Raw genomic sequence first — 27,878 nt, 5'->3', positions numbered from 1 at the left:
ATTATAAAAAAGATTCAAGATTCAAGATTCAAGATTCAAGATGTTTATTGTCACGCCGGTTGTACAGGTACAAACGTGTGAAATACTTTTCGCTGGGAAGCTCCATTAAATAATAAATTATATTACATTTACATTTACATTTACATTACATTTACATTTACATTACAATTATAAAAGGAAATACTTTATACAAGGGCATATTAAGAACATATACAGGCATATTAAGAACATATGTATTAAGAATATATACAGTATATACAGTATAAGAAATATTTTTGTGTAAGAATGTGTCGAATTAATTATAGATTTAAAAGTCTGATGGCCTGGGGGAAGAAACTATTCCTCAGTCTGCTTGTGTGAGTCCTGGGGGTCCTGTATCTTCTACCAGAGGGCAGGAGGGAGAATAGGCTGTTGTGGGGGTGTGTCGTGTCCTTGATGACCCTCAGGGACTTCCTGAAAAAAGGGATATTTTTATGTTTTTTTATTATAAAGCAGGTTTAAGTCCTTTATAAATACTGTGAAAGTATCGAAATGCTCAATCCACAGGGAAATACACACAGCCCGTATTCATTAACTCTGCATTTGAAACAAGCTGTCAAAATTTCTGTACATTTGTGATGTCACTAATATATAATATTTAGACCCTTTACCCAGTTTTAAGCATAACATTCTAAATGTGTCCCAGTTTATTTCCTGGTTGCATTGCATGTGAATGTCATCAGCTGACAGGAAGTACACATGGACCAAAGCTGTTGTATAGCAACGCAATCCTGTTGTAATCCTGTTGCAATACCATTGCAATTCCGTTGAAATGTTCTAAAACGGAGCGTTTAAGATATAGGGTAAATACAGGCATATTCAGGGCGACAGTATGAGGATAATAATGTTTTTTTTTAACATTAAAGCATGTAAATATGTTCTAGTAGAAACACAAAAAAAAAGTATGAACCTGAAAATGAGCATAATATGGGACCTTTAAAGCCCACGTTAAAAGTAACCGGCGCCTTTTTAGAAAGATAATTTGAATTGTAGAAGTTTAAGATTACTTCAGTGTTAAAGCATATTTAAAAAACGCACTCTCTAACAATGTCGGACTTTATAATAAATGTCCTCTTTTCTGCGCTACCGTGTTAAAAAAAAAGGTAATTGTAGCGAGTTCGCGTTTTGTCCACTACCTCTCTCCGTAGCACTCACTGCTTTGCGCATGCGCAGTGCACTCCTTTACTCCCAGCGTGTGTGAAGAGTCCCACACGCACAAAAAGTCTGTTTTGAAGACAGAAATAGTGATCATATAAGACGTATTTTTCACCAGTATGGGAGGACAGGCAAAGGGCAAAAAGAAAAGCAAGCCGAAGAGGAAAGACACTCGCCCAAACAGTAATTTTGATCATTATATTCAACATTTTGCTTGTTATTGCAATACAGTAGTCAACCTCTTAGACAGCAGCTAGTCGAAATTAACCTGTTATGCTTTGATTTTTAACTCTTTATGAGACCAAATGAGACAAACCTAACTCTCCACTTATTTATTTACAGCAGATGAAGGATTTGTTGGATTGTCACCTCAAGAAAGGATGAAACAAAGAGTACATGAAAGAGCCAAGAAGAAGACAGCTGAGAAGTACTCTGTGCAACAGCTTCTAGAAAAGGTGACAGTGACAACATATCCACAACAAAGACATGACCCATTTCCAAATGTATTTTTTTTTTAAAATTCTGATCATCTACTACTTGTTTGTTATATGTGATCATGTGTTGTACAGACAGAGGAAAACATGGACAGTTTTGACTTTGAGATGGCTGGCCTTTTCTGTCAACGAGCCCTGGATGTGGAGCCCACCAACCTGCAAGCTCTAGACATGCAGGGACACATCTGCTCTGAACTAGGAGACACACAAAAAGCTAAGGGAATATCCTTTTATGCAGGTTTATTCTTTCTTGTTGTGTGCATGTCAGTAATGCAGTCATTTTCATTTAAACACTGTTATATTTCCATGCTGTTTGAGTGGAGTGAGCCTCCTTGACCGATTATCTCTAAGCTTTTCTGCGTGCAGTGGAGCTGAGTCCAGATGTAGGCCACAGTAAGTACATGTACCTGGGACAAATCCACACAGGCCAGGAGGGTGTGGACTACTACACTAAGGGAATACAAGTCCTGCTGTCTGCATTGGAAAAACAAGGACAGACCACAGTGAGTGCACGTCCATACACACTCACATTCCCTCTGGTTTATAATAATAATGATGATAATAATAATAACAATAATAATAAATTTGACTTATATAGCGAAACGGTGTGAGACAAACAGCAGAGAAACGACACACACAGGCGCACTCTCATACATACACATGGACAAATGGGTAAGAGGGGGTGGGGCTAGGAGTAGGCAGAGTAGAAGAGATGGGTCTTGAGGTGGGACTGAAATAGGGTGAGGGAATCAGAATCTCTAATGTGTTGTGGGAGGGAGTTCCAAAGCTTGGGAGCTGCCCCCCCTGGAGAATGCTCTGTCCCCAATGCTGCGGAGGTTGGACTTGGGGGTGGAAAGTAGACCAGCTGAGGTGGATCTGAGGGACCGTTGGGGTTGGTAGTGGGAGAGGATGTCAGAGAGGTAGGGGGGAGCAAGTTGGTGGAGGGCTTTGTAGGTGAGGGTCAGGATTTTGAAGGTGATCCGGTGGGAAACAGGGAGCCAGTGGAGGTCTTTGAGGACTGGGGTGATGTGATGCCATGATTTGGTGTGAGTTAGGAGTCGGGCAGCTGCGTTCTGGACCAGTTGGAGTTTATTGATGGAGGTGGTGCTGATGCCGTAGAGGAGAGAGTTGCAGTAGTCGAGGCGGGAGGAGATGAAGGCGTGGATGAGCTCGGCAGCTCGGACTTTGGCAATGTTGCGTAAATGGTAAATGGACCTGCATTTATATAGCGCTTTTCTAGTCTTCCGACCACTCAACGCACTTTACACTACATGTCAGCATTCACACACACATTCATACACTGATGGCAGAGGCTGAGGTGCAAACTTTGCACATGAGGATCTAATCTAAATACTCATTCACACACCGATGGCTATGCCTTCGGGATCAGTTTGGGGTTAAGTGTCTTGCTCAAGGACACATCGACATGTGACCCGGAGCAGCCGGGGATCGAACCACCAACCTTCCGATTGGTGGACGACCTGCTCTACCCTCTGAGCCACAGCCGCGTAGGTGGTAGAAGGAGATTTTGACATCCTCTACATCAACTAGGGATAAATGCCAATGCACCAAAGGCTTAATGCTAGTGTAGTGGTATTTATCTTCACAAGAGGGTGCTGTTGAACAATATATGAAATAATTATTATCTATCTATATATTGCATGCATACATTTCACTTTGTCATGACAGAGATCTATTGAGCAGTGTCAGTTCAACTGAATGTCAATAAATGTATCACATGGTAGTGGATATGCTCAGTTATTATGGTTACCTGTAGTGTTACCGTCACTCATTATTCATTACTTTATGTCTTAAAAATTTTACTTATGACATATGAATTGCAAGTAATTAGAAAATACCTTGTAACATTTAATTCACCAACCCACAACAACCTCTATTTTATACTGAGAATGTAAAACAAAAGTCCTTAGGCAATTCTCTGAGCTCCTTGTTTCAAATGTTTTGTTTTTTATTTTGAAGCACCATCATATAAGTCGCATACAGCAATGTCATAGAACACAACACGTCCTAAAAAAAAGAAACCCTAAAGCCTTTTCCTCCCTATGAGTGGTGTTTAATTCTTTAGACTTGTCCTTGAGGACATATCTGATCCTTTCCAAAGTGTCCGTTAATGTGGTCAGCCATCGTTTGAGTGATGGTGTTTCTTTGCATTACGTATGCCATATGACAGGAGTTGTTGCTGGGGACTTAAATCGTCAGAACATCCAATAATTATCAAAATAGGGTTTGGAGTCATTTGAATTTTGAGCACCTTCAAAAGGACTGATGTGTCCAGAGGAATTTTCATAACATTCCTTTTGATTTTGGCCACTTTCTTGTTGTCCCTGTTCACTAATAGAAATTGGAATTTGCCCAAGTTATCTAAGACATTTGTGCCTTTAGTTATTTAAGTAAACATCCAGAGATTTATTATTAATAATGGCTCAGCTTTAAGGTGTTACATTCATCTAAAAAATGTCTTGTTCTTTTCCAATTGAATTCACAAATTGTCTAGCCTACATTATTTCATGTTTATGATTAGTGTCAATTTATATAACGTTTCTCATAGCGTAAAAATGTTTGACTCGACAGTCTCTTTATTATTTTCATAGCATATTATAAAGTGTAACGAGGAAAAGCTGTGAGCTATTCTGTATAATTCAAATCTTCATAGGCCCTTTCTCACCGCAGACATTTTGACTTGTCATAGGAGGGAAAGCACAGCTGTTACTAATAACATTAACAATGGCTCCATTCTATTCAAGTGTCCCAGTAAGCCGTGACAGTGAGCCAGCATGGACACCGAAACCGAAGCAGCTAAATGGAATTCAGCCATCATCAATTTTATTATTTACACCTGTGCTTTTTCTACTATGATATGTGTGTCTGGGATTACAGGGAAGTTGTGCAGTGTTTTCCTTTAACTGATAACTTATTTGGTAATAAAAGAAATGTGCATGCTATGCTCACTATCTTTTAATTTATTATTTTTAATAAAACTTTTGACACCTTTTCAAGACATCTGCCCTCTGCTCTTTAAGGAGGCTCAGGCCGGAGCTGCTGCCCCACCAGATAAGGACGCCGAGCTACCCACAGCGAAGGATGTTTCTGTAGCCTACTGCTCCATGGCCGAGATTTACCTAACAGACCTCTGGTACTAGAGCCCACAGAGTCTCTCTCTTGACACTCATAACCCCATTTCATGTTACTGATGTAGTAATGAGTTGAGATTTGTCTTTCTCTGTGTGTATGTGTCTGTGTGTGTGTGCACATAGCATGGAAGAGGGAGCTGCAGACAAGTGCAAAGAGTTCATTGAGAGAGCATTACAGTATCACCATGACAACCCTGAGGCTCTACAGCTCATGGCAAGTTACCTGTTCAGTACAGAGAGAAACCAGGTCAGTCCACACACGCATATATACACACGCACGCACACTCGGGATGAGTTATCGCCACATTAAAGCGGGAATCTGCTGAGTTAATTATTCCGAGCAAATTGAATTGTATGTCATTAATCAGCAGATGGACACTCGCATTAACACGCACACACACAGACGGGTCATGCCGATAGGAATGTTAATTACTGGGCAGATCGTTGAGGTCATATAGTCATCTGATAAATGAGAGAATGTAGCCTATTGGACTCAATTTCGAAAATATGCCACAAGAGCTCTGCAGGATGAAGCATCTGACAATGAGCTTAAAAGAATGTCTTAATTATGTTTTCTCTATTTTGACTAAAATATTTCATTTTCAAGACATAATTAAAGGTATTGCTGCTTTACCCAACTGTTATTAAAGACAGACAAACAGTCAAGGCAAATCCTTTCTCCCGAGAACCAAATGTGGAGCGTTCTTAAGAATGTGTCCCATTTTTGTTCTTGCAAGGAATTTCAAAGTGGTAAGACGTCGCAACCTGCGAGTTATTCAGGTCACTAATGTATCTTTGAGTTGAATAAAACACATTTTCATCCATTTACAGTTCTCTTAGGTTGTAGAATAAAATGTGCTATGAGTCTGGGATTTCAAATTTAAGACATAATAACCTTCCAGTGTTTCCTGGATACCGTTTAATACAGAGGGGAAGAATGTAGTCAAAATTGTTCACAGCGACGTCTGTGGATTATCCAGTGCATTGTTAATGGAAAGGCACTTTTCTTTTTCAAACATGACAACATAAACCTTCTAAATGGGCCCCTTTGTATTTCCCGTTGCAATGTTTGTTAATGTAGTAGCTGACAGGAAGTAAACTTTGACAAAAAGCTGTTGCCCTAGCAACATAATGGCAATGAAAAGGTCTATAATTTTCCCAATGCTGTGAGCACCACAAATACCACCACTGCTTTGTATTGGCAATGTGTCAGCAGTGGATATCTCAAAACCTGAGCAAATAAGAACAAACTATCTTCAGACATTATCCTTCATGCTCTTACATCAGCAAACTGAGGAAAAACAAGAGCTTCTGAAGTGGATCTGTAATACTAGTTGCAAACTGTGGGGGTCAGGCTGGCTCCAGTCACACTTTACAGCATCCCACATCCAGCAACAGCCTATTTAGCAATAATCTGGTAGTAATTTAGAAAAACTAATAAAAATTGACCTCATATTAATTAAAATACCGTTGACATCTATAGAGCATTCAGGATCCAGCCTGTAAAAGTGAAACAAGCTCTTTCCCTTGTTAGTCATATTTGTGTGTCTTCTTCTGTTAGTATATATGCGGTAGCGGGTTTAGGTGTACAGTCATACATATACACCTCATTAATTTACATGTATATGCATTTCGCTGTCATCAGGAAGGCAAAGAATACCTGTTGAAGAGTGTTGGATCATGGCTTCCTGCCCAGAAACAGAGTGCAGCTTCTTCCAGCTCAGACGAAGACATGCAGGTGAGTTGGAGCTGTGCTTAGTGTTTCTCTGACAGCAGATCCCAGTTTATTTATAAAGCACTTTCAACTAACGGGATTGTCACAGTGTGCTTTGCAGCGAGCACAAACATAAGGACACCAGTAGAGATAAAAAAGTAAGAGATAATAAAATGAGGGATAATAAAAAATAAAAGATGGAACAAATACTTCACAAACCAGTGTGCTTTTGTGTGTGTGTGTGTGTGTGTGTGCGCCTGTGTAAAGACAGAGCGGATATGAAAGCACAAGGCAAAAACCAGGAAAGTGTGTAAAGGATAAGTCAGCAAATTACTACAGGGAATTTGACAAAGAAAAAAAGGAATGGCTGTAGTGTCAAAGTAAGGATGGCTTCTAAATGACGGCGCCCTGAGTTTACATTCAAATACTGAGCAAATGTGATGTAAGACGGGCTGGGGGTGATGATTTGAGACAAAAATCCCAGTGGCACCACTGTTATGACTCTTATCTTGAGGAGCAGGTTGATCTGAACTCAGCCTGCCCACATCTCTCGCTGTGATTAACAGCCACATAGCTGCAGAATGTTTCGTAACTTGAAATTGGTTCGTGTTATCAGACAAAGGAAGAACTTTGTTTGTGTAAACACCATAGAGGTGACGGCGTTGTCTTTCTTTTCCCTCCAGAATGAGATCCCTCTGTACGAGTCTCGCGTCACCACGGCCAAACTGCTCATCGAGTCCGAGGAATACGAGGTAAAATGGGTGTGCGCTGTTGTTGGTCTGTGTGTGTGTTTCATGATGGGACGGCGGCCTTTCTAGTGAATAGCACTGAAGGTGGGAAGGCCATGCCTGGTCTTTATCCCCTCCAGAGTTCAGTGTCAATAATTAAAGAGCGGTATTTACAGAGAGGGACCGGGGTAGGAGGGGGGGTGTGAAGAAGGGGAGAGAAAAAAAAAAAAGGAAGGCAGCTCTAGTCTGATGAATTGCTGCCATATCTGTGATACGGCGCACTTCTGGATCACTCATCAATTTCCAGTATTAATGGCCTTGATTTTAGTGGCTCACTGCCTTCAGTTCGGTGCTAAAACCCCTAACAGCCATTAACGCTTCAAGTCATTTTCTGTGATTACTGCCACACCAACAGCAGTTCAGCTATTTTCTGTTGTGATCCAGTGATTAATTTGTAGTCACTCTTGTTGAGTGGTTTATGGTTATTACTGACAGGAAATGAGAACAGTGTCCTTTCCCCCCCACACACGCCCAAATGGCTCATCTGCAGTTATATGTGTGTGTGTGTGCGTGTAGGGGGGAGATGGGCTGTCAGGTGTATCAGTAAAATGACAACGTCTCGGTCCACAGTTTCTGACATGTCGTTTGTCTTCATCCTCCCGTTGGTGTGTCATCAAGCCCCGAAACACAAACTGCACACATCCTGAGTGCTTTTTCTTTCTGTATGCACACGTATGCATATATATATATATACATATATATATATATACATACCTATGCATGCACAAGGTTGGTCATATTTGCTTTTATCCACCGGCTAGGTGAAAGTTTGTGACGGAAATCGAGCTTAAGGATGGAAGTGGTGTAGAAGCAGGCTGTTTTTCTGTCCGTCTCTCCCAGACTGGGACTTAGCCGGATTTGATAGTAACATCCTCTCTTCTCTTTCCTTCCTCTGTCACACACACACACACACACACACACACACACACACACACACACACACACACACACACACACACACACACACACACACACACACAAACACACACACTCTCATTTTTGTGCTCACTATCTCTCCCTGTGGACTTTAAATCTATTCACAACTAAACTCCTGTGTAAAGTTGTGTTGCTTCCCGTCTGTATCAGTTTGAAGGCTACCTTCTTAGCGGGGTGCCAGAGTGCGACGATTTGCCTGTATTTTTTTCCCTATTGAATATTTTGTTTGGTCTTCCAAACTGAGCCAAGGCTTTGAAAAATTTATTAATATATATGCCAAAGAAAAACACATTAAAGCATTTTTGTGTGTGTTCTGTAGCTGCTTCGAGTATACGGCTATTTCTAGTAAATAATAGTTCATTTTAGAATAACAGAAGTGGTTGAAGAACTACCGTGTTCTTTGCCAAAAAGCATTTGTCTATCTCTGTTGGAGATTCTTTGTCTGATGAATGTAGTTTAGGTTTGTACATTCAGTCCATTATTAGTTTGAATTGGAGCAAATTAGGCATTTATGATTGCATTGGCCGAATTATCTAGATGCATGGTAATGTCTTGATAGTTATTGGGGGGGGGGGAATCATGTTAGAGCATGGTGGTGACAGATTAAATCACATTAAAATGGCCTTTAGGTGTTTGACCCAAAGACATGTCAATGGTAGGTAGGTGGCGTCTTATCGTTGTGACTTTACTAGGTGATGGTCCAAACAAGGATCTCACACATTAAACATCTGACCTTTTGCTATCTGAAATAGCACCTCTGCCCTTTTTTTCTCATGTTTTTTTTATTAAAGCCAATTCAATTCTTATGACATTAATAGAAGTGGTCACCAATTCAGCGCCAGTGGGCAGCATCTGCAATAGCAATGAAGAATATAAGAGTATCAGTGCCAGATGAAACATCTTTTATAATGCTGTCAAGGCATTGACTTCCGTTACGGTTTTGAGGAAAATCCTTTCAGAAGCGAGTTTTCCTTTCAATTTGTAAGCCGAGTGCGCATGAAAAGTTCAAAATGAAATTGGGTTTGGCTGACAAAGTGGTTGTTTTATGATACTCGAGTCGCTTATAATATAGAGTCAAGAGCGTGGAAACAATGACACCAACTGGTGGTAAAAGCGTTGTATTATGTACTTGTCTCATGCTCTTTGTAAATAAATTGGCATTGGAAAAAAAAAAACGTTTCTTGAAAACAAACGTTTCACGATTTCTCCTCTTCTCTTCAGTCTTCTGTCTCAACAACACGTGGATCTGTGCCACTTAATTTAGAAGGGGGGGGAGGGGAAGTCACCAAAAATTGCTTTTCAAAGTCTTTTTTCTCCTCTTTTGATTGCTTTTGAGGAGAAACTCTTGAATGCATGCCAAATTTGTCTCTGATTTCCATAGCTGTAATGGATATTTAGTAGAAGCACACGAGGGATGCTTGAAAGCAGCAGAAGTGAGACAACTGTAAAGGGATCATTGTCTGTAGCGCTGAAACAACTAGTTAATAAAAGATGTTTTCTGGATGGAAGTTTAATTGACAACAGTTTTCATAAATTAATTGTTTTTTGTCATTTATCACCAATAAAAAAAGCTTAATATTTGCAGGATCCACCCTCTGATGTGGGAGAATTTGCTGCTTTTCTCTGTTTCATATCACTGTGAACTGAATATCTTTTTGGGGGTTTTAAGTTGGAGAAAAGAAACAATTTGAAAGCATTGCTGTAGGAAAATTGTGATTTCTGATATTTTCCAGACTAAACCAGTGCTGAAATGATTGGTCGAATAATCAATTAGTCAATCAATCACTAATTATTTTGATATCTGATAATCGTTTAAGTCATCAAGCAAGAACACCAACCATTCTCATGTCCCGTCTGCTCCATTGTGAGGATATGCAGCTTTTCTCTGCTTTATGTAATTGTAAGTAGAATATCTTTGGGTTTTGGACTAAACAATCAGTTTTTTCAATAATTTCTTTACTTTTGATAACAAAGACTAAACAGTAAATTAATTAATCAAGAGATTATTTGTAGGGCTGCCCCCTCTTAGTCGGTTACTCAGCTAATCGGTCATTTTGGTCTTAGTCGACTAAGATTTCTTTTGTCGATTAGGTGTTTTTTATGCTTTTTTTCATGCTGAATGACTTATTTCCAAGAAACTTCTGTGCACATCTCTGGTAAACACAAGATTTAAAGTGGTGTTTTTGTGTGATTCTTTGTGGAGGAACTCAGTTTTACAGATCTGTCGATTTAAATCAACTAATCGATTAATTGTACGAGTGTTAGTCGACAAGAAATTTCTTTGTTAAGGACAGCCCTAATTATTTGACAATTAAATAATATTTATTTGTAGGCCCCTAAATTCATGCTTTATTATACTGAAATGTTAAATTTTTGTTTAATGGAAAAGCAAACGTGCTTTGTAGTAACAATGCGGCCCTCAGAGACCACAGTTTTCTCACCGTCGCTGTCAAACAGACAGACACACATATTACCATCATCATCACCCATCACCGCCACTAATTCACTTGCCACACAGCAGACAGACAGACAAACAGACGGACGGCCTCCCTTGACAGCCATTAAGGTGTCTGTTGGGCGTAGTTGTCACGGCAGCTGATGGTTAGTTACTCTCCTTGTCGTTGTCACTCTTGTTTGCTTTCATGTTGTTCCTTGAACATTCCTGTTCTTAAATTTAGCTCACGATGGAGAGCAGCTTGTACTTTCCAATGTGGCTTGCAAGTACAGTTAGCACTGACATCCCCGGGATTTATTTGCTTAAGTGTAGACATCCCTGTTTGTGCGTGCATGTGTGTGTGTATGTGTGTGTTTGTATGAGTTCCTGTGTGTTAGAGATACGGCTTGCCCTCGCTTGTAAAGTGATTTGTCTTTCTCCTGTCTCTGCTGCGCGCTCCGGTAAAATGATTCTGTTAAACAAAATTGCCTGAAGATCACACACACACACACATAAAAACACACACACACATGCACAAACTGCACACGCACACAATGGCCATTATAAATGAGTTCCTCCCCAGAGTGCTGCTTTTTAAAAAAAATAAAAAGTCTTTAACAGGTCTTGAAATAAAGAGGACAACATGTTCGTAGTGTCTTTGCCGTGTGTGTCTTCGTGGTGCACTGTTGTTGTTCGTGGACCAGTTTTGCATTGTTTATTGAGATACTTTTTTTGTGCCCTTCCTTCCAATTTTCGCACTTTTTCCCTCGCAGTACCCCCTCTCTCTTCCCCTTATCTTCACGCGAATATTAATCTTGTTGTTGTTTAGAGCGTGAAGCGGCTTAAGAATCTCTGAATCTTTAATCACTCGCCCCTGGGTTGACCAGTGTAGTTAAGAGGGAGTACAGTCGGAGATGATATAATGGTTATCATTGCTCACTTATCCTGGCTCCCAGATATCTCCTGTTCTATTTTTGTTGCTCCAAAACTGCCTGTTCTATCGGTTGTTTAATACCCAGACAGATCTTTACTCCTATCTCTTCTATCTATCTAGTGCTTGGCTCGAATTACTGTGTGTGTGTGTGTGTGTGTGCATGTGTGTCTGCCTGTCACATTGGTGTGATGCAGTGAAAGTCAAGTAGATGATTCTGACGCTGGGCATGAATCCATTCATCATCAGCTGGGATTAGGTGTTTTTGTTTGTGTATTTTTAATCAGTCATTAATTAATTAAAGACAATGGGTTTTCAGCTGATAATTGGTCCAGCAATCAATCAACCGACTCCCTGACACGCACATTTGCACGCTCTTAATGAGATACTCTCTCAATTAACCCGACTCTCCCTCAGTCTGCGCAGGCAGCTGACCTCTTTATCGCCACCGGAAGCAACGCAGGCTTAATGAAAAGAGAAGAGACATCCAAAGAGCGGGAGGGGAGGAAAAAATTAGGAAGCTCTCCAGCTAATAAGACCGCCTTAACAAGAAACAAGTGCTGCTTGTTGTGCTCACTGTTGTGCGCGCAGCTTTGTTATAGTGTGCGGCCGTGTGTCAGTGCGTGCACAGGTACGTGCGTGTCTTTTATTCTTGCCCTTCACCACGGGTGATTGGCTAACAGTCGCCTCCAACCTGAAGTTGACAAAAATCAATATATCATCACCTTGGGCCTCTCACACACACACACAAACATACACACACATGCACACACACCACAACCACAGAATCCACAAGGAGAGAGGCAGAGCAAAACAAACACACAACCTACTTTAGTCAAGGTCTGTTTTCTGTAATAGAAACTTCCCACAGAAACCGAACCAGACAGTGATTCTCTCTGGCAAAGGTCACCTTACATTAAACTCATTTTAGACCTCAAAAGGAGAGAGGGAAGTGTCGGGATGGGGGGAGGTGAAAGAGACGATGGGTCAGGCTGATATTTAAGTTTATTAGGCGTCCTGTGGAGTGGTCTCTGGTTAACAATATATTGACTGTTAATGTCTGTAAATGGATTAAAGGGGCAATCGAACAGAGCGGCCCAAGTGATTATTGACTGCGCGATAAGCACTGGTGAGTGTGTCTATCGACGGCCATGTCTGTTGTCTTGTTGGTATCGATGATGTTGTGTATGGGACGCCGACCTCATAGGCGCTTATCAGACCCTCTGATCACTCTGATTGATCGAGCTGCCTGCAAGAGGCACAACACTGTGTGCAACAACAGCGTGCGTGCGTGCGTGCGTGCGTGCGTGCTTGTGTGCTTGTCTGTGGATTGAGGCTGTATCTATGAGTGTGTACTGCTGAATTTGTTAAACCTAAAAAGTTGTTTTCTTGTATGATGATGTTAAAGATCATTTCAAATCTCATTCCAATCTTTTAACCATCTTCTCTCTCTCTCTCTCTCTCTCTCTCTCTCTCTCTCTCTCTCTCTCTCTCTATCTGCATTAGATGGCAGTAGATGTGTTGGAGGGTCTTCTGGAGGAGGATGATGAAGTCGTCCAGGTAAGCATTGAAGTGATGGCCCGGATGCTTTTGTGTAGTAAACATGTGGTGGTGGGCAATATATTCATGTTTTCAGTTTTTTATTTTTCATTAGCTGGAAGAAGATTTGTGCCTCTGAAAATGTGACACAAAAATTTGAATTTTTGCTTTAACTGGATTTTGTATTTCCATCATGTCTGTCTCTAACCTGGTTCTCTGAGATCTCTGAATCGCAGCCCACATCTCTGATTTGTTCAGCAGTACCAGTTGGTCTAGTGGTGTCGTGCACTCGGTTGTAGAAACAATCGACCAATCAGAGCTTTTGTAGGGATTAAGAACATGAACAAGCGAACACAGCTACCTAACTACATCCATGAAACAGCAACAGAAAAATGGTGTGTGGATGAGGTTGGTGCAACTTATAGAGATAAAAATCTTTAAATCTTTAAAATCTTAAATCTCCATATTTCTTTGATTGTCATGAAAAACGTACAGCTCATAGCAACCACTACCACAGTTTCATCAGTTTGCCCTTACTGAAACAAAATATCCCACCCAACTAGGGCCGTCCTCGACCACATACAATTCTAGTTGACTAATCGATTAATTGATTTAATCGACAGATCTGTAAAACTCAGTTTCTCCACAAAGAATCACACAAAAGCACCACTTTAAATACAAAAAACTTCAACTTTATTACACATGTCATACACATACAACTACATCCACAACATTTGACCCCTGCATTTAACCCATCCAAAGCATTTTAGGAGCAGTTGGCTGCTGTAAAGCGCCTGGGGAGCAACTCGGGGTTCAGTGTCTCGCTCAAGGACACTTCAACATGCAGACAGTAGGGACCGGGGATCGAATCGCCAACCTTGTGGTTAAAGGACGACCTTCTCTTCCCACTGAGCTACAGCAACCTCCAAATCATTTGTTGACCAGAGATGTGCTCATAAGTTTCTTGGAAATAAGTCATTCAGCATGACAAAAGCATCAAAAAACGACTAATTGACTAAAGAAATCTTACTCGACTGAGAGCAAAACGATCTATTAGTTGACCAAGAGGGGACAGCCCTACACCCAATAAGAAATGGGTCAAACTACAGTGGTTTATTTCAGTCCGATTATTTTGCTAGTCTGTCCCAACTAATTACGGTCTGTGTTCTGGGGTCTTTTTATGTTTTCCCCTTGCAGGCAGTCTTCATTTTATAATACAGTAGCCACTAGCCGCTGCTGGATCTAACCAACTTGAAGGCACATCTTTTATCAGCCCAGTGGGAAGGAGAAACCTACGCATGCTTCTGCTGCCCACTGTTTATGTGTGTGCACAAAGAAGTGTCTACACACACCCACATTTTTGCATTACTTGCGTGCTCACACACACACACACAGAGTATGACTGAGAAGTTGAATGCTTATTAGAGAGTGACGTAAATGGTAGTATTTTCTGTGCTTTAGGAGGAAATATGTGCTGTCAGTGTGCTCCAAATCCCCACCGTCAGTGGCAGATGAAGTGAAGGTGTGCCACTGAGTGTCAGATTGAAGAGCACGGCAGTGTCTCTCTCTCTCTTTCTCTCCCCCACTCCCCCTCAGGCTCAGCCTCCCACACACACCCCTCAGCTGACAGATTGAGAGCAGTCATCGGGGGGCTGAACTTTTAAACTTTCTCCAGAGACGTACAGCTGTGACACTCGATTTGAGCGGGCCCGCAGCCAATCACACATGCATACAGTCAGCGGCTCTAATGGTCAGGAAGTGTTTTGTCAGATCATACCACAGTTATGTTGCCGGAGTCACATTGGCGTTGATGTCAGAAGTGTATGACAGACACATTCGACTACTCTCTCTCTTCCCTTCTTTGCCTCGCTCCCTTTCTTATTTCCCCTCTTAAGTGCAGCAGATAAGTTGTTAGCTCTCGCCTCCGTCTTCTTGCTCTTGCGTATCTCAAAGTTTGGAGGCTTACTTATAAAATGTTAAGTCTGCACAAACAACCGAGCTACAGTAGTTCCTTGCAAATCTTGTTTCAAAGGTATTCAATTGATTCATGATGCTTTTGTTCTTCCTTCAGCAGCACCATATGGGAACTAAGATGTGCCTTCACTTTGAAACGACAATAGTCTCAGTGATTTGATTGACAGACGCAGAGTTTCTATTTTATTATGTGTGCTTCTGTCTGGAGGTTGTGGCAGCGTGGAGCGGATTCTCTAAAGTTCTTAATTAGCTAACTTTTTTTCATGTCTTAATTTTGAGTGTGGACGGCGTCTTTAACCACATACACAAAATATTTCACAGTGGACCATCTGTAAAGGGTTTTTCTAGCCTTGTTCTAGCTGTTTTTGAAGAAAACGCTGTGGTTTCTCATTTGTGAAGAAGTTACAATTTTGAATTTAAGTGACCCAATTTAACTCTTCCTCTCCTGAATATACACAAGAAACACATTTCTGCATTCACAGAAAATGTCTCACTGATATAAATGTCATACTGCTGGTTCGGCAACATTACTACATTTATCCAGCGCTGCAGTTGTTCCGATAAGTATGGCTGCAGGGGGTAGCCTCCCACTCAGCATTGCTTAGTGGCAATTCTGAATCCAGTGTGGTATGCCTTGATGTGTTTGTTAGCTAAATGGTTGATTTGGCAGAGGTGCAGGAGGTCCCTACTGCCTCTGCCCTCAATCAATAATGAATAAAGCACATATTTGTGTCTTGGTGCTTGAAGAACAGTGGGTGGGTGATCTTTGGCCTTAGATGAGAGGCGCACACACACCTCCAAGTTCACCGAGAGTTGGAGCGTGATTGTGTAGAGGTGGAAGAGCACAGTGTAGCAGCACAGAGTATGTATAATTATGTGGGAGAAAAAAAATCATTTAAGTGGGTTTCAGCATACTAATTTAAAAGTTAAAAATATGTCTCCACTCACTGTTTGAACTCCGTGGAGCAACAGGATGATTTCAAAGTGATGCGCCAGTTTTTGTTTTGACTTTGCATATTTTCATTAGGTGCCAAGTTAAGGTCAATCAGCCAGTTAACACCAAAGTCTACATGGTGCTCTCTTGAATTGAGTTATGTGCATCAGAATCTTTGCGAAGGGTTTGTAACAGAAGATGATGAATTATTAGCAAATATTTGCGAATACATTGAGCTGTGAAAAACGCTCTGTGAGTTAAATTTAATAGTTGTGGCAAATATGCTACTATGTTATAATGAAAGACCGATAACCTACCGGAGCAACACAGTGATCGGATTATTCTGTTAAAGTAAATCAGTAAAAAACTGATGGACATATTGATGGATCTGAAGCTCTGCATTTAAAATAAGATGATACTATTGATTTTCATATGAAAATGTGGCAATTGAACCTACATGATGCTTGAAGAAAGTCTCTCTCAGTAAATGATTATTGCACAGACTAGAGTGTGTCTTATTAAGTAGTATTGTCTTTTAAAATATTGTAAATTTAATTTTTGTATTCGTCGTTGATTCCTCAGGAGGGAGGTGTTTTTTGCATGTCGGCATTTAATGCCCTGAACATAACCTGCTCTGGAGCAGGTTTTGGTTTGGAGCTGAAGTTACCATGGTGATGTACCTCGCTGAAAAATTAGCCACCAACATGGAGCCAGAAAAAACAGTCAAGGCTAGGGCTGGGCAATATGGAGAAAAGAAAATATCACACTATTTTTTACCAAATATGTCAATATCGATATTGCTACAATATTGTACGGTTGATTATTGGTGCTTTCACTAAACATTTACACAATGATAATCATCAGTAATGTGGATATAACAGCAAAAGGCAAATAATAGCACAGCTAGAACAGTCTGGTAACTTCAGAAAAGGACTTCACTTTACTGTAATGCAGCCTTTAAAACCAGGAAAAGACAACACTTATGCCATATCACGATATCAAAAATCTTAGACGATATCTAGTCTCGTATCACAATATTGATATAATATCAATATACTGCCCAGAACTTGTTTGCCCACTAATCCTGCTTTCTGAGACAGGCCCCAGGACTGTGGTACTTCTATTCCTCCACGATTTCTATCTAGGCAGAATTATTTGTAGAATAAAATAACTAACCGTTAAATAAGGAGAATCTTAAACAAAATCTACACCCTCTAAATTAATAACAAGGCACAACACAACCTGTGATTATGATAAGATTTGAAATGCAGAGAAGATATCCGCCTGAGGGAATCTGTTTTTCATTTTATTATATTGTGTTTTGGTATATGTTTGAACAGAGTAATTGCATTTTTTTTTTGCTATGAAAACAAATTGGTAGTGTCAGATGGTAGGAGTCACAAGTCAGGTTTTAATTAATTGTGAAGCTACAGTATGTGCACAAGCAGCATTTGTAAATGAGTACAGTGTTGTCTGTCAGGATCGGATCAGGTTGACAGTTATTATGTGAGTGATGGATTGTTGATTCCATGTTATATGTGTGAAACCTGTTTGTCAAAGAAGGCTGTGGGATTTCATGCAGACGTGCTCCGTGAGGGTTACAAATCTATTTCCCTTGTCACAGCTCACTTACTGCAACAAAGAACGCTTTCTCCCTGTCTGAATCCCCCACCACCACCACCACCACCAACCCGCCTCTCTTTCTCTTTGCCTCCCAGGTGTGGTATCTCTCCGGCTGGGTGTGCAACCTCCAGTTGGAAAAAGCAAAGGAGCAGCAAGAAAGAGAGGGAAGAGAAGTGACGGAGGAGGAGACGGAGGAGTGGAAGGCGTTGGAAGAGGCGGCCAGGTCGTACCTGACCAACGCTAAGAAGGTAATTCAAGCCATAAAATCTGCCCACAAACCAAAGATTGCTGCTTTTTGATGACGCAGATAGTTGTTGTTCATCTCTTATATGAATACGATTGAATTAATTTATTCAATGGAGCATGGCCAGTGGTGGAAAGTTACCAAGGACATTCACTGAATACAAATTTGTTGCACTTGTACTTAACTTAAATATTTCCATTTCAGCCCCTTATACATCTATTCTACTACATTTCAGAGGGAAATATTCTTTTTACTCCACTATATCTATCTGAAAGCCATATTTCTTAGTTACTATGGTTCCTGGTGAATCCACAGTTCCTAGTTAATCGAATTGACTTATTATTGAAGCAATTTTTTTATGCAGAAATGCCAAACATTTTATGTTTTCACCTTCTCAAATGTGACGATTTTTCTTAAATTGCAGGAAACTGAACAATTTTGAGGTTTGGACCATTTGGTTGGATAAAACGAGACAGTTGAATTTGTCACTTTGAACTCTGGATTATTGTGATGGACATTCTCATTATTGTCTTACGCTTTACAAACTATTATTGGATTGATCAAGAAGATAATTAGCAGATTAATCCATAATGAAAAACCATTAGTTGCAGCCCTATATGATATAATTAAGCTCCACCTCAACCAACAACAAGGGTTAAATGCTGCTTTAAAACAATGCATGAGTAATAATTAAAGCGTATTTGAGTTCTTTAAAAGCGCTATATAAGTTGAATTTATTAATAATAATGTAATGATATAACATAATAGTATAACACTCACAGGGACCAGTTCTCTGCTGTGATACTATCCTGATAAAACCTACGTGCTTTTACTTAAGTCAAATTTTGAATGCAGGAATTTTACTTGTTATTGAGTATTTTTATAGTGAGGTATTGGTACTTTTACTTAAGTAAAGGATCTGAATACTTCTAACACCAATGTGCAAGGCAACTGTGGGTGCAGATAGTTCCATCCAGTACACTGTCACAATAGGTGAGGCTCATAAAAACCAGTACTTGTCAGAGAAGGAGGACATGCAGTACTTTGACCATGAGAGGATTCTAACTAAGCTACCATTGTTGCCACAGAAATGTCTTTTAGTACGATCTCAAAGAGGTTTAAACATACCGCTGTCTCTCACCCATCCTCCCTCACACACACACACACACACACACACACACACACACTCGGAGTGATGTGTCTCATTCATTCTGTCACTCTGTCAGGGAGCAATGCCTCCATGGGGCCGTGATTCATGTTAGTCTAAAATCCAATAGGCTTGTAAATCAGACAGCACAGACTGAAGGATGGCAGGCCCCACCTACGATTCTTTTCTCTACTTTCCTCTCCTTTTCACCTCCCCACCCAACCACCCACCTTCCCCTCCTGCTCCCCCCCGCCGCATCGTGTTCCTCTACAGATGAGTAGGGGCAGCCGAGTGGCGATATATTGACGTCTGTCTCTCTTGCCAGCAGTGTAGTGACAGGCCTGTCTAACCAGCATCCACTGGGGATGTCCACGACTGAGACAGGAGCGAGGTGGGCTTTGAGCTGCCAAGAGGGAGAATGGATGAAACCTGTGGGGAGGACAATAAAGGCACAGGGCACGTATAGATTTCAGCTGCCAGTTTTGTGGTGAGAGTTAATAAAGAAAAGAACAAAAACAAATATAAAAAAAAAATGAAATTGAGAAATTAAGTACTTAACCATTTTCGCACAGAGAGAAAGAATTCAATGGAATAAAAACGTGAAAGACTGGGTGAGGCGTCAGAGCGTGACAGGTAAACAGCAAAGCTGTTTCTTTGTAGAGCGAGTGAAGCAACAGGCGCAGAATAATATGAAAGCAAAATACTCGGAAGACCTTGAAAAGGTGAGGTAAAATGTGGAGAGAAACCCCCCAACCCTCCCCTCGTAGCTCACTTAATTCCTCATCTCGCCGCTTTGGCTCATATGTGTGTGCATCTGTACGTTGTGTAGTCCAGATTCTCCCCTGTTTATATCCGAGCTTTGTTTCCCGAGCGTCACTGTGAGTGTTAATTATTAACGATGAGTCAGTCTGCTAGTTAAAATGGACTCCAACATGGAAATGAGGCCTCAAAGCCCAACGGCTTGTTTTGGCGCCAGTCCACTTCCCTGCATACTTTATGACTTTGCTAAGTGTGAGTGTGAGTGTGAGTGTGTGTGTGTGTGCGTGAGACAGTGAGAGAAAGCACGCCGGTACGCGTAGGCGCACCTTATGTGGATGCGCATATTTAATTATGGTTGTATGTGCCAACTTGCATATCTAATTATTTGCTAAGAAATGTCTTCATTATTCATCTCTCCTGTGATCGATACTCACGCACGCTCACACACATGCGCACGCACACACACACACACACACACACATACTGCATTCAGCTGAGATACTATAAAAAGGAATGATGGGGAAGGTACGGGTTGGTTGAGAGGATGAGAAAGAAGTGTAGGAGAGGAGCAGGAGTGGGAGAATGAAAAGGGGGGGAGGCGAGGAAGGGAACAGATTGGATGGCGTGTGTGGTTGTGTGTGTGTGGGTGCAGGGGGGTGTAGCTGGTGAATAGTGGCGAGGGTAAAATCAATAGTAAACCGGACGTGAAATGGAATTTGAGTCTCGGCCAGATAGGGTGCGATTGAAGAAGGATCTGCAGTGTATGCACAGAGGACAGCGTTATATATATATATATATATGTGTGTGTGTGAGTGTGTGCGAGTGTGCACAGACGAAGGCAGCTAGGGCAAACGGAGGTCAAAAGCTTTACTATTTGATGTGGCTGAAAGGGTGTCCCATGAGCAAGGATTGTGGGGTAGGGTTGGTCCAAGCCGAGGTGTGCTAGTCATGTAATTTTAATGCCTTTCCCTACCGAGGATGTGACTGGAGGACCGAAGTGTTAAGTTGTGTGTGTGTGTGTGTGTGTGTGTGTGTGTGTGTGTGTGTGTGTGTGTGTGTGTGTGTTTGTGTGGTCAGCCCTCTTGAGACTTCCAGCGACATGCCCTGTTCACACTCAAGAAGGTCTAATCTCAGCCAGTGTCACACCCTTTGCCAGTGAGGAAGTATGTTTGTATGACTGAGTGAAACAGAAGTTAAGAGGAAGAAAAATGTGTTAAAACAATTCATCTAATTAATGCTCTCTTCCTAATGAAGGGATACAGAGTGAAGTTGAGAGAGGAGGTTGAGCAAGTGTCAAAATGTGAAAGTACGAAGAGGAAACTATCTCCTTGACAGGAAGGTCGTTGGTTGACGAGTGTGAGCGAAGGAAAAGCCAAAGACAGAGTGCGCGAGGCGAAAATGGTCAGGAGACAAGCCGGGAGAATGAAAGGCATTAGGAAATGAAATGAAAGAAGAGGTGAAATGAAAGCGGAAGTTAAGCACAGGTGTGGAACAGAAGGTGAACAATGATGGAATGATTAGGCTTTCACCACATAATCAGCCTGTCTTTATTCTGTCATAGGAGCTGTAGAAAAAGGTTTCTATTAAGAGATGAGGGGGAAAGAATCAATTTAGGTATGAAAGGTACATTAGTGCTTATTATTACACTTTTGTCCGCTGCACACTGGACAAAAGATAGCACTTACAGATAATCTATGCTGGACCACACTATACTATGTATCCAAAGAAATTAAGTAAGTGTAGAGATAAAATGAATTAAAGGCATACTTCAGATTTTTTTTTCATATCAGCGCTTATTTATTGTTAAAGTTTCACTTTCTTTCTTACTTTTTTCAAGTCTGTACTCCTTTGAACCAAGCAGAGAGCCCCAGCAGGCTGCAGCATAATGGCCATAAACAGGGTGAGACCTCATTCAGCCTGCATTGTGCACCTTAAGCGACCATAATTCTGTTTTGTATTAAAATCCATAGGCCTATTCAATTCTGCTACCAAGGATTGGAACCGTTACTGTCATTATCATGGAGTCAAACTCGCCGGCTCTTCTCCGTAAGAGATTCTTCGCTATGAATGCTGCCATGTTGATTTATGCCGCCACATTGTGTTTGGAAACTCAGAGAAGAATCACAAGTTTCAAATTGGTTTTCCCGGTTTATAAGGCAGCAAAGGGCATTGAATTTGAACAACATGCGTAGTAAGCGGCAAGACTTTTTGAAACGATTTTATTGAAAAGTAAAGAAATTCAGAATACATTGCTGCTGCATTGTGCTTTTTCTTGTTTATTTTAGATTCTATTGAGATGAATGACATTTGACCGTTTGTCCAGTATGAGGAACAGACTTAAAATGATCATTTCAACATCCCATCTGAGTAAAAACAAGTCTAAAAACAAACTGTGCGTTCCGATACCCGTACTACCATACTATTTAGTATGCCAGAAAAATATTTAGTATGTCCCAATGCATAGTATGTCAAATGCAGTATGCCAAAAACACAAGGATGTCCTACTATATCCGGTCACATTTTGCAGTATGCAAGCCAGCATGCTTTTCTTTTTAAAGCATGTAAAGGCAGCTGCAGTACGTACTAAAAGTAAAAATAAAAAGTGTGTGATTTGGAACTTAGATTAAGAGTCTACAGCCATGCCTCGGCACTAGACGCAAACTACAGCTGAGGCTGATGGGAACGTCATTAGTTTGGCAGGTATGTGGTCGAGGTAAATTTTGAGTTGATGATGGTGCTCAAAAAAAAGTCAAGGAATTACAGAAGTTGTTATAATTCATCCTCTGGGCACCATGAATGTCTGTATCAAATTTACTGGTAAATGGACTTGCAGTTACTGTATGTAGCGCTTTTCTAGTCTTCCGACCACTCAAAGCACTTTACACTACATATCAGCATTCACACATTCATACACTGATGGCTGAGCCTGCCATACAAGGTGCCAACCTGCCTATCAGGATCTAATCTAAATACTCATTCACACACCGATGGCGTAGCCTTCGGGGTTAAGTATCTTGCTCAAGGACACATCCACGTGTCCTACCTCTGTCATGGCAATCCTTCCAATAGTTGTTGAGATATTTCAATAAAAAACAAAAATGTCCTCATCAAAGTCATTAGAATTGATCCTCCAGCAACATTTCTACATTGTAAAATGCCATCCAATAGTTATTTCTTGATTATTTTATAAAGAGCTGCAACAGTTAATCGATTAGTTGTCATTTATTAAATTAATCGGCAACTATTTTGATAATCAGTTTGAGTAAATTTTAAGAAAAAAAAGTCATTTTTTCTGATTCCAGCTTCTTAAATGTGAATATTTTCTGGTTTCTTTACTCCTCTATGACAGCAAACTGAATATCTTTGAGTTGTAGACAAAACAAGACATTTGAGGACGTCATCTTGGGCTTTTGGAAACACAGATTTTTCACCATTTTGACATTTTATAGATCAAACAAGAAATCGATTAATCGAGAAAATAATCGTCAGATTAATCGACAAAGAAAATAATCATTAATTGTATCCCTAATTTTATACCCAATAGATATTTCACTCTAAAACACCAAAGTCAAACTCACTGTGATGCTAGAGGAAAGTCAGGGGATCAAAGTCAGTAGTCCTGGGGATATTTCAGTCTGGACCGACCGACAGATCGACGCTGCCGTTCCTCGAGCCGTGGCGCTAACGTGGCTAAAAAGAATAGCGAGCACACCGTGAGAACAGACGTGTCCCTTCATGTGTTAAGTGTAAAATATCATGTGTGTGTTTGCGGTGGTCAAGTGGGCTTTGGGCCGTGACTCGGGGCTTGAAAGTAGAGCAAAGTGGACCATGAAAGAGTTATACGATTACATACGCGCTCACACACTCTCCCTCCCACTCCAGGCAGCTCTCTGGGCCGTGAAAGTGAGAAGAGAAAACATAGGCTGTTGTAAATGAGAAAATGCCTGTGTTTTCTTGGGACGCCGATGCTGATCTCAGCAGCGTTGCCGTGCGGAATGTGTAAAGAATGGCTCCTGTTTGTTTAGCTAGTTGAAAGCATCACAATGAGTAATCACAACCCATCCAGCAGACACACTATGCTATTGATTCGTAGGAAATATCGCCACGTAGAAAACACAATTTTCCAAATACCATTCAGCATTGTAGAACATACAGTACTTTTTTTTATTTTGAACACGTTCACTGAATTTCTTACATTATTGCTCGTATGCAGCTCATATGAAAGACAACCTCCACCTCGTACCCAAGGCTGTAATGTACAATTATTCTGGGTATTGAGCCAAGCCTATTGTAAAGCAAACTTTTATTCAGAGTGCTTGTTGTGGATAAACATCTCCAGGCATTTCAGAGTGACGTTGGCAGAATGAAAATCAGTGTTTTTTTTCCACTGTATGTATGTGTGTGTGTGTGTGTGTGTGGTGCTTTAAGGAGGCTGAGAGGGTCAGCTCTCCCTCCGGTATCAGACCCTGTGCCTGGACCTAGGTCACGCTCCACCTCCCTGGAGCTCCAACCTGCGGAGACAGCATCCACTTAAATATACACACACACAAACACACACACACTTTTCACATTCTTACACTCCAAATGAGTTCCCATGGGACTGCGTGTCTCCTGTCAGGACCTGCTGTTGCTTAGAGACTGGTCCTGGGGCAAAGCAGTCACACACACTCTTCTTCACTCTCCTGGCCTCGTTACACTTTTAGTAAGAATGATGGCACTCAGCTGCTTATTGTCCGTGAGCTCAAGGGAGTGTGTATACGTGTGTGTGTGTGTGTGTGTGTGTGTGTTAGACTAAATAGAATAATATTCCTAGATCTTATAAACCATTCTCCACTCACCCTCCTTTTTTTTCCTCTCTAGTTTTTATTTCTGGAAAGAAAAGCATAAATATAAATCGCTGTATCAGTTCCCCTTCCTCTGTATATGCACACACTAGAAGCACAGTGTTATGCTTTTGCTGTCCTTGGTGGTAGCTCCAGTAAGTTTTATCACCCAACTCCACTTTTGAGCTCAGTAATTACACACAAGCAGAGTATTTTACAGAGATAAATATGCTGGCTGCTTTGAGAACGGGACTTTTTTTTTTTTTTTTTTTTTATCTTGTTCCTTCACGGCATATTTCACTGAGATAACAACTTTGATTACGTGCGTGTGCGCGCACATGTACGCCACATAACCATATGTGCTTCGGGATACATTTCTGTGTGTGTGTGTGTGTGTGTGTGCCCATGCATGTTGCAGCAGCAAAAAGAAGATAAATGGTATTTTTGTCTCTGGCGCGGCTGAACGGTGTATCAAATGTGCTGATTTGCCAAATGAAAGACAAAAAGTGTTTACCAGCGTTTTGTGAGCGTGACTGCGTCGCTGACAGAATGTAGCTGCTGTTGTTGGATATTTCAGGCGGCCTAACCAGCACTCGGAGACTTAAAACCTCCGGGCTGCTCAACTCCAAGCTGCTGCTTGCTGATGCTGCGGTGATGCACATGTTATCTTCAGTGACACAATGGAAGAGCTTCAGTCGAGAGCTTTTCACTCGCCGTATCTCATTTTGTGTTTTGCCTCCGCAGTATAATTTTGCAATTCATGTTCGGTCTCAACATTTCTGCTGGTGTATAACCTACTTTCTATTTAAAATTTCCATTTTTCCAGACTACTTACTTGCCCATTACACACTTGCATCATCCTTTTTTTGTCTTTTTTTCCCCTCTCCCTCTTCCCCCAGCTGTACAATAAACTGCGATGTGATGACCAGCCGATTTTGGAACACGTGGAGCAGCTGCTGGGCGAGCTGGGAGGAGAGCTGGAGGCAGAGGAGGGAGACCCCGTGTTGGATGAAGACTATGAACCCTGTAGTGATGAGGAGGAGGACAATGCAGCCATGGAACACTGACCACAGCCCCCTTTGCTTGTACTTGTAATTTCCCATCTTGCTTCCCTCTAGTTAAAATATTCTGGTGCACTCTCTCAAGTGCCTTTTGTACTGGCTATCCTTTCACACCACTTTATCAAATTTGAAATCAAGTGAGATGCACAAAAAAAGAGTGGCATTAAAAGCTGCAGTCTATTCAAATCTCTTTCCGTCACTTGTTTAATGCTTTTGGTGAAATAAGTGCATACTAGAGTAATGCATCCCGTAATCTCCTTAGTAAGAAATTAGTTTTAGAGCTTTATTTCTTACCAGCAGCAGAGGCAAAACACCTTTTGACTGCTTTTACCTCGTACACACCCACGCATTGGTTTCTACAAGCAAACATACAGGGCACATGTGCACAAGATCACACAAAAGCTGCACGTTAATTACTTCAGCTCTTCCTCAATACAACAGCAGCGGTAGCAGCAGTGTTTCCCTCCCAGACTACTTTAAAGGGAAATATCTCAACAGGAAGTGAGCATTATTAGAAAAACTGTCTGCCAACAAACAGTCAGTGCTATCTTTACATGTAACGGTTCTAATATTCTAAGTTCATGTGCGATTCTTGAATTTCTATGCTATTCAGTTTATTCTCCTGCTTTGGGTTTTTCCTATTTTTTTGAATTGGATTCAACAAGGCAAGACACAATAGAGAGAATTTGACATTAAGTTATGCAGCATGGGTTTCTCTGGCTGCTAGATGGTTCAAAGCGGCTGGTACAAAGCCTCTCAGAAAGGAAAAACTCTGACTTCTTTCTTTTTTTCACATTGCAGCCTTTTAAAATTCTCAGACAAGGCTATGTGGTGTAACGGCACGGGTTAGTGTAATGCAATGACACAATAATGGACCAATGCTTTTTGCTTTCTTTTATATTTTTTCACAATCGAGTTCAGTAAGGTGAAAAGCAGGAGTTTGTACTGAGTGGTAGACCGCTACACACGGAGCAGAAAAGATTGGTTTGAACATTTTTTTAGAACTAACAGCAAAAAAAAAATAATCAACATGTAAGACATTCACAGCATGACAAACTATTGGTTCAGGCCAAAGACTGAAAATTTAAAAAACCTACACTGTGGTAATAGTGGATACACTTTTCCACATTACAGTCTATTACTATTGGGATTGACTGGCTATTTAATTTAGATTTTCAAACATAATAAAACGTAGTTTGTACTAAGGCTGTCAATCGATGAAAATATTTAATTGCAAATTAATCAAATTTTTTACCTATTCAAAATGTACCTTAAAGGGAGATTTGCCAAGTATTTAATACTCTTATCAACATGGGAGAGGGCAAATATGCTGCTTTATGCAAATGTATGTATATATTCATTACTGGAAATCAATCAAAAACACAAAACAATGACAAATATTGTCCAGAAACCCTCACAGGTACTGCATTTAGCATAAAAATATGCTCAAATCATAACATGGCAAACTGCAGCCCAACAGGCAACAACAGCTGTCAGTGTGTCAGTGTACTGACTTGACTATGACTTGCCCCAAACTGCATGTGATTATCATAAAGTGGGCATGTCTGTAAAAGGGGAGACTCGTGGGTACCCATAGAACCCATTTACATTCACATATCTTGAGGTCAGAGGTCAAGGGACCCCTTTGAAAATGGCAAGGACAGTTTTTCCTCGCCAAAATTTAGCGTAATTCTGTAGCGTTATTCAGCCTCATTCTCAACAAGCTAGTACGACATGGTTGGTACCAATGGATTCCTTAGGTTTTTCTAGTTTCATATGCCAGTATCTTTATTATTTAGCGTTATCACATTAACCTTGACAGCCCTAGTTTGTACATACGTTTCTATGCACCTTGCAAATTATATGATGGACACAACAGTTTTCTCAAGCCCTGATATATTTTTGGTGCGTGTCAGAGTTGTTATTTTTTTCCATAAACTGACATTTTCTCCCCAGATACCGTTTAGTAGTGGGACTGTATGTGGCGCGCATGCTGTAACACACATATACCACAGAGGATATCTCCATGCCTGTTAACAAACACACCACAGGCATCCACTGCTGCACGGCCCCTTTGAAGAATTTCATAAGCGGTAAATGGGAACGTTATCTGAGATCCCGCTCCTGATAG

At 40.9% G+C, this 27,878-nt stretch overlaps 1 protein-coding gene across 1 annotated transcript; it reads left to right on the top strand.

Annotated features, from left to right (window-relative positions):
- Positions 1 to 1,198: 1,198 nt before the first annotated feature.
- LOC141779128 (uncharacterized) lies at positions 1,199 to 25,933 on the top strand. Its single transcript, XM_074653793.1, has 11 exons — positions 1,199 to 1,377; positions 1,537 to 1,649; positions 1,764 to 1,910; positions 2,039 to 2,191; positions 4,730 to 4,842; positions 4,964 to 5,087; positions 6,486 to 6,578; positions 7,238 to 7,306; positions 13,150 to 13,203; positions 17,809 to 17,961; positions 25,586 to 25,933. The coding sequence occupies exons 1-11, from the start codon at positions 1,314 to 1,316 to the stop codon at positions 25,751 to 25,753; spliced, it is 1,251 nt and encodes a 416-aa protein (XP_074509894.1). The 5' UTR covers positions 1,199 to 1,313; the 3' UTR covers positions 25,754 to 25,933.
- The last annotated feature ends 1,945 nt before the right edge of the window (positions 25,934 to 27,878 follow it).

Source organism: Sebastes fasciatus, chromosome 12 (assembly GCF_043250625.1).
Source record: "Sebastes fasciatus isolate fSebFas1 chromosome 12, fSebFas1.pri, whole genome shotgun sequence".
Lineage (NCBI taxonomy): Eukaryota > Metazoa > Chordata > Actinopteri > Perciformes > Sebastidae > Sebastes > Sebastes fasciatus.
Note: the sequence above shows the minus strand (reverse complement) of the source record. Positions and strands in the feature narration are given on the sequence as shown.